The 14,492-nt window shown below is 47.2% G+C and overlaps 1 protein-coding gene across 1 annotated transcript; it reads right to left on the bottom strand.

The window, feature by feature from the left end:
- Window positions 1-2,442: 2,442 nt before the first annotated feature.
- Window positions 2,443-13,032, bottom strand: LOC123449536 (primary amine oxidase 2-like). Its single transcript, XM_045126789.1, has 4 exons — window positions 12,027-13,032; window positions 3,695-4,079; window positions 3,502-3,615; window positions 2,443-3,386 (listed from the first exon to the last, which is right to left on the bottom strand). Exons 1-4 carry the CDS (start codon window positions 12,881-12,883, stop codon window positions 2,628-2,630), a joined length of 2,115 nt encoding a protein of 704 aa, XP_044982724.1. The 5' UTR covers window positions 12,884-13,032; the 3' UTR covers window positions 2,443-2,627.
- Window positions 13,033-14,492: the final 1,460 nt, after the last annotated feature.

The following is a 14,492-nucleotide window of genomic DNA, read 5'->3' as shown; positions in this document are numbered from 1 at the left end:
TTAGATGCAAACTAACTCATCAAAAAAACTAGCCCTGAGAAGAGATGTTAATTGGAGCTATTTGAGGATGGAACAACTAAAAATAATAATATTTTAACCGCATCAGATCCTCTGCATCCTCCTCCATACCCCTGCACCAGGCCTACACAAAAGCTTGCCATAACAAATCCTGGTTAAAAGAGACACATGATTGAAAAAGGTGCATTTATTGTCATACTAACCTTTGCATTCAAACACCACCAAAGGCTAGAGTTAGTTCATGGTTAGACTAAAGTTAGAAACTAACTCTAACCTTTAGCCAAGTTAGAGTATCCAAACAGGGCCAAAGCCACCTCCACCGCATGGGACTCTCTTGCGCCACCATGGCCCACACCCCCGCGGTGCCATGAGGGCATGTACAGCGCGCGGTTGACTCAGCCGTCTGTAAGCAAGTCCATGTAGGATATTTGATTACGTGGAAGAGAGAGATAAAGGAAAGACAAGAAGGCCGTCTGTAAAAATACCAATGGGCGATTGCCGCAGAAGCCGCTGCTTAGCGACGTCCTTTTTACCGTTGTACGATTTGGTCGTCTGTAATTGTTCAAATAAATCTCTCGTTTTGTTTTAATTAGCAGCAGATGGTTAAAAAAATCCAGATTTTGTGGAGCTACGGACTGTCAAACAGACAACCTAATGTATTGGGTGTCTTTTCAGTTGTTATATAACGTGACATGACAGACGACATCAGTCTAAACTAATGTACATGCCCTGATCCACCAACATCGGTCCGAACCGGAGGAGAAAAGAAAAAGACGGCCGCTATAAATTAACCGACCGATTTCGTGGCGAAATCAGCGGGTCTCTAATCGTCTGATCTGTTTTATCTCGACCTTTGAAAAAAGATCAAGCACACACACCATCCTCTTCGCACCGCATCAGCTACCTTTGCTTTGATCCGCGTCTAGGACGCCGTTGAAAAAGCATCGTACCAACAAAGCACTGGGTTGCAACACCCGAACTACCGTCGCCCAATGCATCACAACTCCGAGAGCTGCCGACGAGCGCTCCAACGCAGCACCAGGAACCATCGTCGAGAGCTCCATTGGAGCACCAAGAGCTGCCAACGATAGCTACATTGGTGCACCGAGCTGCTGCACTACAACTTTGAGCCCGTCGTCGAGACCAGGAGCTACACCACAACACTGCAGCTTCGAGAGCGTCGACGAGATCCATTGGAGCATCGAGCGTTGCAGCTTCGACTACCGCCTACGGCAACACAACATCGGGAGCCGTTGTCAAGAGCTCCATTGCAGCACCGCAGCCGGCGAGCTTGATGAGGTCGCGCACTGCTTGTGCTGGACTGAGAGCGTCAGGGAGATCCAATTAGCACCGAACGCTGCATTGCACCTTCGATAGACGTTCGCGAGCGCTGCAACATAGCACCGGATGCAGCCGGCGAGAGCACCATTGCATCATCGTTGTCGGCGAGAGTGCCATTGCTGCACTATTGCTAGCGAGCTCCACGGGGTCACGGCACCACTTGGGCTTCACTGCATCTCCATCACCGTTGCGTGATCCACGGGGACGCAACGTCCTCTCGCGATGAGCGGTGCCCGCCTCCGGCATGCCCTTGTTGCGCTGCAGCACCAGCGACGAGCGACACTAGCCTTTGGCCTCCTCATCCATGCTGTGGCGCGCCACCCTGTGGCCCTTCTCTCGTGTGACGACATAGGAAAGGGGAAAAGAAGTAAAAGAGTGGGAGAGAACGTGCTGAGACGAAGAGAACGTGCTGTTACGAGCGATGTGCGGGGCTGGACACGTGTCGCGCACTCCACGCGGTTTATGTGGCGTGAAAATCGGTCAGTTGAAAGCAAACGTTTTCCAAAAAAATGACAAGACTATATAAAAACAAGGTGAAACTTTTTTGGATACACAAACAAAACATTATGATGCACTCTAAATAAGAATAACCCAAACAAAAAATTATGTAAACTCTAGAATAAGACAAGCTAGAAAGCAAATCTGTGACGAATGAAGGAATAACGAATCCGGGCACACTATTTGTGATGCAAGGTAGAAGTCCATTCACAACATGCCTCGACCCCACATCACGGAAAAAATATTAGGTGCCACCGCACATTAGGTGTTACCTTGATATCATGTTTCAAAATTTATTTTCAAATGTTTTAAAAAAAATTCACAAAAAAGTAAGGATGTTCACAAGCCATACGTCTACAATCCATAAAAAGCTCAAATCAAAACTCGAAAAACACATCGAGTAACAAAATAGAAAGGTTCATCATGAACAGTGTTCAAAAAGACAAAATATAAAATGTCATTATTCATGTTTGAATTTGTCTTCTTTTTTCTTCATGTATATTTCTAATTTTTTGTATCTCCTTTTGATTTACCTGTATTCTTTAGGAGGCTGTACGTACATGTCTTGTCGACATCAACAATTTGTTTTGGAATTTTTTGACAAATTTAAAATTGATACTTTTGAAGCGGGAGCATGGTACCATTCTAGTGTTGATATCACTACAGGAGATGTAGAAGCACCAAAACATTATTCAGGCCAACAGAACTGACACCAACGTTACAATTTGTCGTATGATGATGCCAAATCTGTATCGCACGGCCGGGACGTGTCATCTGGGATCACCGGTGCACGAGCAGTTCACTAGAGGCGGCTGGTCAAGCCCGGGCGGTCTCGTTGTGAGCAACGGGTTCCTCTCGAAGAAATTCGCCGGCCGGAGCTCGAACCCGCCGCTCACGGTCGGCATGACGGGGAAGTCGTCCTGGTAGGGTATGTGGTGGATGCCCACCGTGTACCACAGCACGATGTCCTCGTTCCGGACCGTCCTGTTCCTCTCGCTCCAAGCGGCCAGGCCGTCGTCGCCGGTGCTCTGGTCGGCGTACAGCCCTGGCGCCCACTTCTCCGCCTTGCTGTACGGCGTCACCCGCACCTGCTTCTTGCAGTAGCTGGCGCGCCTCTGCGGGTAGTCGTCGTCGTCCAGCACCGACGCCGCCGTCGCGCCGCCAGGGATGACCCGGTAGCCGACCTCGTTGCCCATCCTGGTCCTCTTGTTTGGGTTCACGACCAGCAGGTCGCCCGGCGCCGCGTTCACGTCCACCTGCGCGTCCGCCTCCGTCTCGGCCACGTCCCGGCGCACCGTCCAGTAGCTCCTCCTCGGTGTTCCGGCCACGTTGCGCTTGGTGGCGACGGTGTTCTTGACGAAGGAGTTGTTGGTTCCGTCGACGTCGAGGTCCAGGTGGTACGTGACGTAGTGGTCGTGGTAGACGGCGAGCGTGTTCTCCGCCACCAGCGTGCCGTGCGCGTCCTCCGTGATCTGGTCGGCGTGCGTGTATGCCGTCCCCTTCACCTCCAGGAGACCAGTAAGAGACACCTACAAGTGCAAGTGCAACGCAGAATGGCATAAATCAAATTTGATTGCTTTCGTTCTTCGGTTGATTCGATTTGCATCGGAAGAGATCGATGGAGTGATCATATCATATTCATACCGTGAATTTGATGGAGCCGCTGGTCCTGAACTCCCAGTCCAGTACGTAGTCGTAGTTCCCGCACGAGACCACCATCCTCACAACCAAGCTCACGTCAGGGCGGACCTCCGTGATCTACATCAGCCCAAGCGCATCAGAGGATCGGCCATAATACGTACATGCGCGCCAATGGAGAGCAGGGCCGGTTGGTCACCAATCGGTCGGGGAAGCCGGCCTCGGTGTGGCGCCACGCGACGTCGCCGGCGTAGCGCTCGAAGACGCAGATCATGTTCTTGTTCTCCACGGGCTTGCCGTCCTGCCCGGCGTAGTAGCCGTCCAGGTAGGCGGCGTTGGCCGGGCAGTCGGCGCCGGGCTGGAGCGGGAAGGCCCAGAGCCCCAGGCCGTACTCGCCGGCGTCCAGGAACGTGCGGTAGTACCACTCCTCCGCCGGGTCCATGTACGGCACGAAGACCTCCGACACGAACCCGCGGTAGAGAACCCGCCGCCGGGCGCCGGCCTCGGCGTCGTGGATCGAAGCTAGTGAGATGACCGTGCCGGCGCGCACGTCAAAGCCCACGTGGAACTCCCAGTTGGCCCATCTATGAAGTAGCAAGAACCGTCAGTGTCTATTTCTTTTTTTTTTTCCGTGAGTTTTAAATAAAGTGTCTAGTATTTTTTTCTGAAATAAATGACTGATCAGTGCGAAAGTGCCCTTTTCTTCTAATCTTGAGCACAAATGATTCTCTATAAACAGCAAACACGAAAAAAAAATCTCTTTTGAGGAGTGACATTGTCGTGTCGTTTTATCTGATAGTACTATGGAAATTCAATGTAGCTCATATACATGCGAAACAAATTTCAAAATTTTACATAAAAACTAGTAATGGTGGGTTTAGAAAAACATTTCCACCCTAAACATGTTTTTGCCTAAACATGTGCTCAATGGTCACTTTGATGTGCTATTCTCTCCGACCCAAAATTCTTGTCTTAGGTTTGTCTAAAAATGGATGTATCTAAATACTAAAACGTGACTAGATACATTCATATGTAGATAAATCTAAGAAAAGAATTTTAAAACACAGGAAGTATTTAGTATGTATTTTTTTCAACGCATAACAAGACAATTCTTTCATTTCTAGTTGGTTGATTAATACGATGCATTTAAACCCACCTTTTCATTGTTGCATATTGAAATTAGTGATGGGCCTTAGACCCATAAGAGAATTTCAGAAAAATCTCCAAGGACCCATGTATGTGGTGGCATGATAAGGTGGTGGGAAGTTTAGTACCACCCCGCTAGTGGAGGAGAAGTTGGACCCCTTTATAAGGGTCTCTCTTCCACATGCTATTGTAGAGTGAGAAGAGAAGGTGCCCTCGCGCACTCCTCCTCCGCCGCCCGCCTCGTCGCAGGAATGAGCCGAGCCGAACTCATACCTACGCGCTTGCTGCTGCCGCCGGCGATTGGAGGGTATGACTCGTTTATCCCCATGTTTCTATTTATCCTAGCAGTACTACTTGCTTGCATAGATGCATCAACTATATGCGTAGTATGTGCTAGGTTAGATCAAAATCAGTACGTCATTAGTCTAGTCAATGCCATGCTAGTTATTATCTCGTGGATTAATACACTCGGGAAATTGCCTATTTACTCAACAATCCAAAAACCTAATTTGTGTAGGAATTTTTTGAGTAATGGTTTTGCTGCTGCATTGAAACCGGACAAGTTTACCGGTACTTATTTCAAGCGTTGGCAAACGAGAACCACCTTATGGCTCACGGCTATGAACGTGTTCTGGGTAGTCGGTGTCACTCCAACGGGAACGATCTCTCCTGAACAGGAGAAGATGTTCGCGGAGGCCACCGTACTATTCCTTGGAGTAGTCATAAGCGTGATCGGAGATAAGCTGGTTGATGCATACTTACATATGCATGTTGCCAAAGACTTGTGGGAGGCGCTCGAATCTAAATTCGGGGCCACCGATGCTGGGAGTGAGATGTATGTTATGGAGCAGTTTCACGATTACAAGATGGTTGACAACCGTTCTGTATTGGAGCAGGCTCATGAGATAATATGCATAGCTAAAGAACATGAGGTTCTTAAGTGCAATTTGCCGGGCAAGTTTGTCGCGGGCTGTATAATTGCTAAGCTCCCTAATTCCTGGAGGAACTTTGCTACTACTCTGAAACATCAGAGGCGTGAGTTCTCAGTAGAGGACATCATCGGCCATCTGAGTGTTGAGCAGAACTCGAGAGCAAAGTACTCCAATGGAAAAGCGGTGGAAAGCTCTTCTGCTGCCAATATGGTACATCAGAGGAACTTCAATTCCCACAAGCCCAAGGGAAAGAATTCTGTCCAACAGAATACCGACTTCAAGAAGAAGGGAAAGAAGCCCTTCAAGAAGAATAAGAAGGGAGATGGCTGCTATACTTATGGTTCAGAGGAACATTGGGCGAACAAATGCCCAAACAAGTACAAGAAGCCGGCGCAGGATTCCAAGTCTGCCAATATGATTGTGGGCAACAATGAAAGTGGTGCATCTGGGTACGGTAATTTACTTACTGTATTTTCAGTTTGTCAGTCCACCGATTGGTGGGTGGACACGGGTGCAAATATTCATATGTGTGCTGACATATCATTGTTCTCTTCTTATCAGGCCACCGGTCGCGGGTCCGTATTGATGGGGAATGGCGCGAGTGCTTCTGTTCTTGGTGTTGGCAAGGTCGATATGAAGTTTACTTGAGGAAGGATCGTGCAGCTGAAGAACGTGCAGCATGTCCCCGCCATCAAGAAGAGCCTCGTTAGTGGTTCCCTTCTGTGTAGAGAAGGGTTTAAGTTGGTATTCGAGTCTAATAAAGTAGTAGTTACGAAATATGTACTTTTTGTTGGAAAAGGAGTGAGGAGGTCTGTTCCGCCTTTCCCTCGTAGATTTTTGTAATAAAGTCGTGAACAATATTCATTCGAGTGTTAATGAATCTGAAGTTTGGCATTCACGTCTTTGTCACATAAGTTTCGGTGTTATGTCGCGGCTAGCAAAACTGAATTTAATCCCGACTTTCACTTTAGCCAAGGGTTCTAAGTGCCATTCGTGTGTGCAAGCAAAGCAACCTCGCAAGCCTCACAAGGCTGCAGAGGAGAGACACTTGGCACCATTAGAACTCATACATTCTGATCTTTGTGAGATGAATGGTGTGTTGACTAAAGGTGGAAATAAATATTTCATGACATTGATAGATGATTCGACTAGATATTGCTATGTGTATCTGTTAAATACTAAAGATGAGGCTCTACACTAGTTTAAAGTCTATAAGTCAGAAGTTGAGAATCAACTTGAAACGAGTCTGGTATGATCGTGGTGGAGAGTACTTCTCAAACGAATTTGATTCTTTTTGTGCGAAACACAACATTATTCATAAGAGGACGCCTCCCTATTCACCCCAATCAAACGGGGTTGCCGAGCGGAAAAACCGTACTCTAACTGATTTGGTTAACGCCATGTTAGATACATCGGGTTTATCCAAGGCATGGTGGGGGGAGGCTATATTGACCGCGTGTCATGTCCTGAATAAAGTTCCTACAAAAGATAATGAGGTCACTCCCTACGAGGAGTGGTCGAAGAGAAGGACAACGCTCTCGTACTTACGTACTTGGAGCTGCTTGGCGAAAGTCAATGTACCGATCCCCAAGAAGTGTAAGCTTGGACCAAAGACTGTGGACTGCGTTAATTTGGGATACGCTAAGAATAGCGTAGGCTATAGATTTCTAGTAGTGAATTCCGAGGTACCTGACGTGAAGGTCGGTACAATAAGGGAGTCGAGGGATGCTACATTCTTTGAGGATATATTTCCCATGAGAGATATGCAAAGCACTTCTAGACAGGAATCTGAGATAACTCCTGAGCCTGCCATTCCTATGGAATATTATGAACAAACACATGATGACAATCCCGAGGAGGATGATGAGGAAACCCTTGGTAGGGGCAAGAGACAAAGGACTGCAAAGACCTTTGGTGATGATTTCTTCGTATACCTCGTGGATGATAATCTCACTTCTATTTCAGAAGCGTATGCTTCTCCAGATGCTGATTACTGGAAAGCTACGGTCCGTAGCGAGATGGATTCCATCATGGCTAATGGGACATGGGAAATCACCGATCGTCCCTATGGTTGCAAACCATTGGGATGCAAGTGGGTGTTCAAAAAGAAGCTTAGGCCCGATGGTACGATTGAAAAGTACAAGGCTAGGCTTGTGGCCAAGGGCTATGCCGAGAAAGAAGAAGAAGATTTCTTTGATACTTATTCACCTGTGGCTAGACTGAACATCATTCGAGTACTACTCTCATTGGCGGCCTCTCATGGTCTTCTCGTTCATCAAATGGATGTTAAGACGGCTTTCCTGAATGGAGAGCTAAATGAGGAAATCTATATGCAACAGCCAGATGGCTTTGTGATAGAAGGTCAGGAAGGAAAGGTGTGTAAGTTGCTGAAATCTTTATATGGTCTGAGACAAGCACCTAAGCAATGGCATGAGAAGTTTAATACAACTCTGACATCTGTTGGCTTCGTTGTTAATGAAGCTGACAAATGTGTATACTATCGCCATGGTGGGGGCGAAGGAGTTATATTGTGCTTGTATGTTGATGACATACTGATATTTGGAACCAACGTCAAAGTAATTGAGGAGGTTAAGTCTTTTCTCTCTCAAAACTTTGAGATGAAGGACCTTGGGGTGGCTGATGTTATCTTGAACATCAAGCTTTTGAGAGATGATGAGGGTGGGATTACACTTCTGCAATCCCACTATGTTGACAAGATTTTGAGTCGCTTTAGATATCCAGACTGCAAAATTTCTCAAACACCATATGATCCTAGTGTGCTTATTCGAAAGTTTAAAGGCACAACTATAGATCAATTGAGATTCTCTCAAATTATTGGTTCGCTTATGTACCTAGCTAGCGCAACGAGGCCTGACATCGCGTTTGCTGTGAGCAAACTTAGCTGGTTTGTTGCAAACCCGGGCGACGTTCATTGGCGTACTGTTGAAAGAATTATGCGCTACATGAAAGGTACTGTCAACCACGGACTTCACTATATGGGATACCCATCGGTACTTGAAGGGTATAGTGATGCGAATTGGATCTCTGATGCTGATGAGATGAAGGCCACTACTGGGTATATGTTTACTCTTGGGGGTGGTGCTGTTTCCTGAAAGTCTTGCAAGCAAACGATCTTAACGAGATCGACAATGGAAGCAGAATTAACAGCATTAGACACATCTGGTGTCAAAGCAGAATTTCTTCAAGGTCTCTTGATGGACTTACCTGTGGTTGAGAAGCCGGTTCCGGCTATCCTTATGAACTGCGATAATTAGACGGTTATTGTCAAAGTGAAGAGTTCAAAGGACAATATGAAGTCCAACAAACATATAAGAATGAGATTGAAGTCTGTCAGACATTTGAGAAACTCCGGAGTGATAGCGTTGGATTACATCCAAACGGTTAAGAATCTGGCAGATCCCTTTACTAAAGGGCTATCACGTGTTGTGATAGATAGTGCATCGAGGGAGATGGGTATGAGACCCACATGAGTTGCCATGGTAGTAACCCGACCTATATGATCGGAGATCCCGTGAAGTAGGACCTGGGAAAACAAGCCAGTGGTGAACTGAGGAGAGTAGATTTACTAACCCACTCCGTTGGAGATGCAATGCTCTCGGATACTGTATGGTAGGATGACTACTGTCTTAAGGTGTTCTCAAGCTTATGGGTAAGCAAGATGCTGTCTTATAGAGTGATCTTTGGAGGAATACACCTATATGAGCTTGACTGCTGGTCACAGTCTATGAGATTTGGGTGATCTCTAGTAAACTCATGAATAGGCCAGGAGTGTGACTAATATGCTCCACCCGAGGGGTCACCTTTGGTAGCCTAGTACTAGTAGGACTTGTGGTAATGCTTCTTTACGCCAAACTGACAATTCAAGGCATAGTCCATTGTTCAGTTGTAAAGGAGTGTAGTTGCTTGCTCTAGGTGAAGCTCAACCTTAACAGGTCTTCACTGAAATGCTGGTATATTAAAACAGTGATTGGAACGTGGGAACACGATGTGCCCTTGAGATCTTGTGGGGATTGTTGAAATTAGTGATGGGCCTTAGGCCCATAAGAGAATTTCAGAAAAATCTCCAAGGGCCCCATGTAGGTGGTGGCATGACAAGGTGGTGGGAAGTTTAGTCCCACCCCGCTAGTGGAGGAGAAGTTGGACCCCTTTATAAGGGTCTCTCTTCCACATGCTATTGGAGAGTGAGAAGAGAAGGTGCCCTCGCGCACTCCTCCTCCACCGCCCGCCTCGCCACGCCTCGTCACGACGCGACGCGCCGCGCCGCGGGTTGCGGGAATGAGCCGAACCGAGCTCATACCTACGCGCTTATTTTTGTCGGTCAGGAACGGAGAATACGTAACGGACACGGCACGATCCGAGACGTCGGATCGTGGGCTGTTACCGACTCGGACGTGGGTTCGGCCCACGTCTTTCCGCCGAGCCGCCTTTATAAGCAGGCTAACGCCTACCCTAGCCGTCACGAGAATCAGATCGCATCTGCCTCACGCGTTCGTTCCTTTTACTGCTGCTGTCGCCGACGACTCCGTCCCGTTTACCGCGTACACGGTCGACGAGAGAGCAGGCCTCCGAAACCCCCGCCTCTCCGGCTCCTGTACGGGAGAGGGGCGATTAGGTTTTTGGGAAGCGATTACTCGACTGCTCGCCTCCGTCCGTCTGCTTCGTCTACGTCCGCGTTGTCCTCGTCATCGCCATGTCTTCACCATCCGAGGCCGATCGTCTCGCCCTTGAAGCTGAGAAGAAGAGGGCAGAGGATGATGCTGCTACGGCTGCGTCCAACGCCAACGCTGCTGCTACGGCCAACTGGCCTATTGGAGGGTATGACTCGTTTATCCCCATGTTCCTATTTATCCTAGCAGTACTACTTGCTTGCATAGATGCATCAACTACTCCCTCCGTTCCTAAATATAAGTCTTTTTAGAGGTTTCATTAGGGGACTACATACGGATATACATAGACATACTTTAAATTATAGATTCACTCATTTTCCTTCGTATGTAGTCCCATTATGAAATCTCTTAAAAAGACTTATATTTAGGAACGGAGGGAGTATATGCGTAGTATGTGCTATGTTAGTTCAAAATCAGCACGTCATTAGTCTAGTCAATGCCATGCTAGTTATTATCTCGTGGATTAATACACTCGGAAAATTGCCTATTTACTCAACATTGCATGCATGTATAAAATATTAATGATGTCGTCGATTGCTAGTATGAGAAACCTCATCAATTTTACTTCTTCGTCACAGTTTAGATGGTGGCTTGAAATTTTTCGGAAACCTAAGTGATTATTGATTGTCCATGAGATGTTTTGAAAAATATCATTCACACTGCACATGCATATAAAAATAGTATAATAGAGTACTAATTAACTACTAGAATTAAATGCAATACGTTGTAAACCTTGTCCATTATAGAAATACACGTTAATCATATCTTCTAAACTGTGATAGAGGAAGTATCTTGATTGATATTAGTGACCTTATATAGTTATAATTGTAATTTTAATAATGACATTGTATGAAAAAGAAAAATAATATTTCTCAGTCGATTGTTGAGAAATATCAATCCCAGCCGGACAATGAGACAAGCTGCGAGCCACCTTGAGTTATTCAGATGTAGTGTGTCATCAGTCATGTGTAATGACTGGTGATTAGTGGAAGTCGTTATCTATCACCCTCGATTGTTTGTTGTAGATACATATGTATCTAGACAAATCACAAACGAGGAGGAAGTACTATTTGTCGTTATCGTCGTGGGCGTGCGTGTTTTACCCCAATGTTGATATTTTTCATGTTTGAACAAGCAACAAATTACTTCTTTCTTTCTTATAATGTGGTGTGATTCTTTTTTAACAGAAGTTTACACTGTAAAGTGCATTTTTTATAATTCGTCAAAAAATCTTTTTAGCCATCTAGAGAAAAGAAAAGCATCTCTACTTCGATTGCATGTATCTGTCCTTGTAAAGCAAAAAAAATATCAATCTTTCGATTTCGATAATCTCTTACTTTCTTAGCCTAAATGATTTACTTGTGATCATTCATTGATTTAGCCAAAATTATTTTTTTCTTAATACATGTATAATTATATACCTTGATCACCATGCTAAAAATTACTTCCTGCGTCTCAAAATACTTGTAATAGGAATGGATACATCTAAATTCATTTTAATTTTAAATACATTTATTTTCTTTATTTTTGTATCTAGTAATTTCGAACGGAGGGAGGGAGTATGAGTATTTTGCACGAGCAGGACAAAATGTCACACTCGCGCCGTTTGCTATTCACATGGCAATAATTAAACCCCGCGACAAGATTTCGACATCGATTTTGGAAGTACTCCCGCAGTAAATTAATATAAGAATATTTAAAATACTACTTTAATAATCTAAACTCAGAGGGAGTAGTACTCAACGTGCATGAGTACGTTATTTACCTCACGAAGTGGCCGTCAATGTCGAAGCCCCTGCCCTCGGGCTGCACCACCGTGCCCGGCGCCGGCGCGCGGCCGGCGTAGGGCGGCCCGGCCTTACCGGCCCGGTAATCCGTCCCCTCGGCCTTGGGCACCGGGAGCACCACCCTGTCCTTGTACCCGACGATGGCCATCTGGTCGAGGTCCACCACCAGCGTGACGCCCTCCAGCGGCCGCGCGTAGAAGTTGGCCGTCGCCCCGGCCACGAAGCACAGCAGCTTCACCACCCTCCGCTCCTTCGCCGGGAGGTCGCCGAACCATCCGACGGGGAACACCGCGCAGAGGACGTCGGCCATGTCCACGCCGCGGCGGCGCACGGACTCCACGAACGGCGGGTGCGCGGGCGGCAGCGCGACCGCCGCGAACTGCTCGTCCAGCGTGAGCGTCGGGAAGCCGGCCCCGCGGTGGACGGCGTGCGCGATTACGGCGGGCGCCGCGGCGTCGGTGACGTCGACGCGGAGCTCGTGGGACTGGCCGCCGGCGCGCGCGACGACGAAGGCGCGTCGCGGCAGTGCGGAGTGGGAGGAGGAGGTGGGGTTGCCGTAGGCGTAGGATAGGACGTCTGGCTTGTCGGGCTCGTCGAGGCCGACGTAGTGGAAGGTGAGCGGGCGGGCCGGGACCAGCGGCGACGCGAGCACGGCGTCGCGCACGGCGATGAGCTCCGCGGGAGAGAGGGGGTCGAACGGGTGCGGATGATGGGTGGATGCCGCGGCGGCGAGGATGGAGACGGCGGCCAGGAGGAGAGTAGTAAGCATTGCGTGGAGCGGCGTCCGGGCTGCCGGCTCAGCGCGAGCTGAGGCTTGGATGAAGGAGACGATCATCGTCGATCCGCGGAAGGAACGCTCAGTTGCTGCGCTGCTAAATCGGAAATGAACAACAATGTCGGCCGCGTGGAAAACGTGGTTAGCACAATAGCACTTGAGCAAACAATGTCGGTCGCTGTATTGCTGACAGGTGAGCGGTTCTGGATAAGGTGCGGTTCTGGATAAGGTGTGTCAGTTCACCGTATGATCAGATTTTCCTCTTTTTCATTTTGGAAAAATAGAAAACGGGCATGGTCTCTCTCAGCATTTGATGCCCTTGCCCTCGGCTGTGTGTCACTGTCGGATCAGGTCTGACCACCGAAACGTGACAGACTGCAGGCCAAAGCAATAGACCATTCCCTTTCCCTGTCTCCGTCCCGCGGCTGGCCACGGCGCCTAATCGGACATGACAGGGCCAGACCGGGACGGGCACGCAACCGCTTCCCTGTCGGCTAGCGGCAAAATCAACAAATTTGATCTTAAAACACAAATTGAGATAACCCTTTTATGTGACATCCGACAATAAGACGTCATACTACACTATGTGACGTCTTAGTCGAAGGCGTCACTCATCCGGCCATGCTGACGTCCGACCCCACCCCACCTCCAGTAATGTGGAGCCTTAACCGTAGGCGTTACACATGTGTGACGTCAAGCGCTTATGCGTCACACAAACAATTATCCAACCGTGGGCCGGCTCCCCCCCCCCCCCCCCTCATCCCCACCCCCGCTCGTTTTCTTCTCCTAGAGGCCGTCCCCGACTGCCTCATCTCCTCCTCGCAATCCTCTCTTCAAAATCCGTCAGATCAGTGGATTTCTTTCGCGAATTTATATCTCAAATCTGTCTAAAAGATAATCTTCTTCGTTTGCCATCTTTCTATCTAAAAAATAGTGCACATTTTTCAGATTTTTATAAGTTAGGATGAGATTTATGTTTTGCTTGAATTTGAAATTTATATGAAAAGTTAGGTGTGATTTACGATTCCTAAATGAGTAGATGAGTATTTAGGATTTCTAGATGAGTAGATGATTATTTAGGATTCGTAGATGAGTATTTAGGATTCATAATTTATAATATTCGTTGATTTTATATTTGCTAGATGAGTATTTAGATTGTTAGATGAGTATTCCTATATGAGTAGATGATTATTCAAATGAGTATTCTTGTATAGTTGTTTAATATATTAGACGATTAATTTTTTGTAATATGTAGGATGATGTGGCTTTTGAATGATGCCTATGACGTTGAACACTGAACCTACTTGATGTCGGAGAAGGGGATGGTAACTACAAGATACTATTATCTTTAAATGTATTGTATTTATTTAAAAAGATCAAATCATAATCATATCACTTCTATGTTTGCAGAAGCTTATGTCCTTGAAGATTCGGTCTCACGGGGCATCGACTGTCATGTCGTGCGATGAGCCGTACACACCATACATCGAGATGACACGACTCCTTTCATTCATTCAGCTTGTGAGCCTGTCAACGCCCAACCTGAATGATGTGGCAATCACTGCACTTACTGATCGGTGGAGGTCGGAGACCCATACTTTTCACCTCCGGACCAGAGAGATGATAGTGACTCTTCAGGATCTTTCCATGATCACCGAACTTCCAATCG

This window comes from Hordeum vulgare, chromosome 4H (assembly GCF_904849725.1).
Source record: "Hordeum vulgare subsp. vulgare chromosome 4H, MorexV3_pseudomolecules_assembly, whole genome shotgun sequence".
Lineage (NCBI taxonomy): Eukaryota > Viridiplantae > Streptophyta > Magnoliopsida > Poales > Poaceae > Hordeum > Hordeum vulgare.
The sequence above is the reverse complement of the archived record's forward strand: the minus strand, read 5'-3'. Positions and strand labels throughout refer to the sequence as shown.

Excerpts from the sequence above, each read along its gene's own strand:
- LOC123449536 (XM_045126789.1), bottom strand. The coding sequence starts at position 12,883 with ATGATCGTCTCCTTCATCCAAGCCTCAGCTCGCGCTGAGCCGGCAGCC. Across the intron at positions 4,080-12,026 it reads ATTGACGGCCACTTCGTGAG|ATGGGCCAACTGGGAGTTCC; the intron begins GTAAATAACGTA and ends GCTACTTCATAG. Across the intron at positions 3,387-3,501 it reads GCGGCTCCATCAAATTCACG|GTGTCTCTTACTGGTCTCCT; the intron begins GTATGAATATGA and ends TTGCACTTGTAG.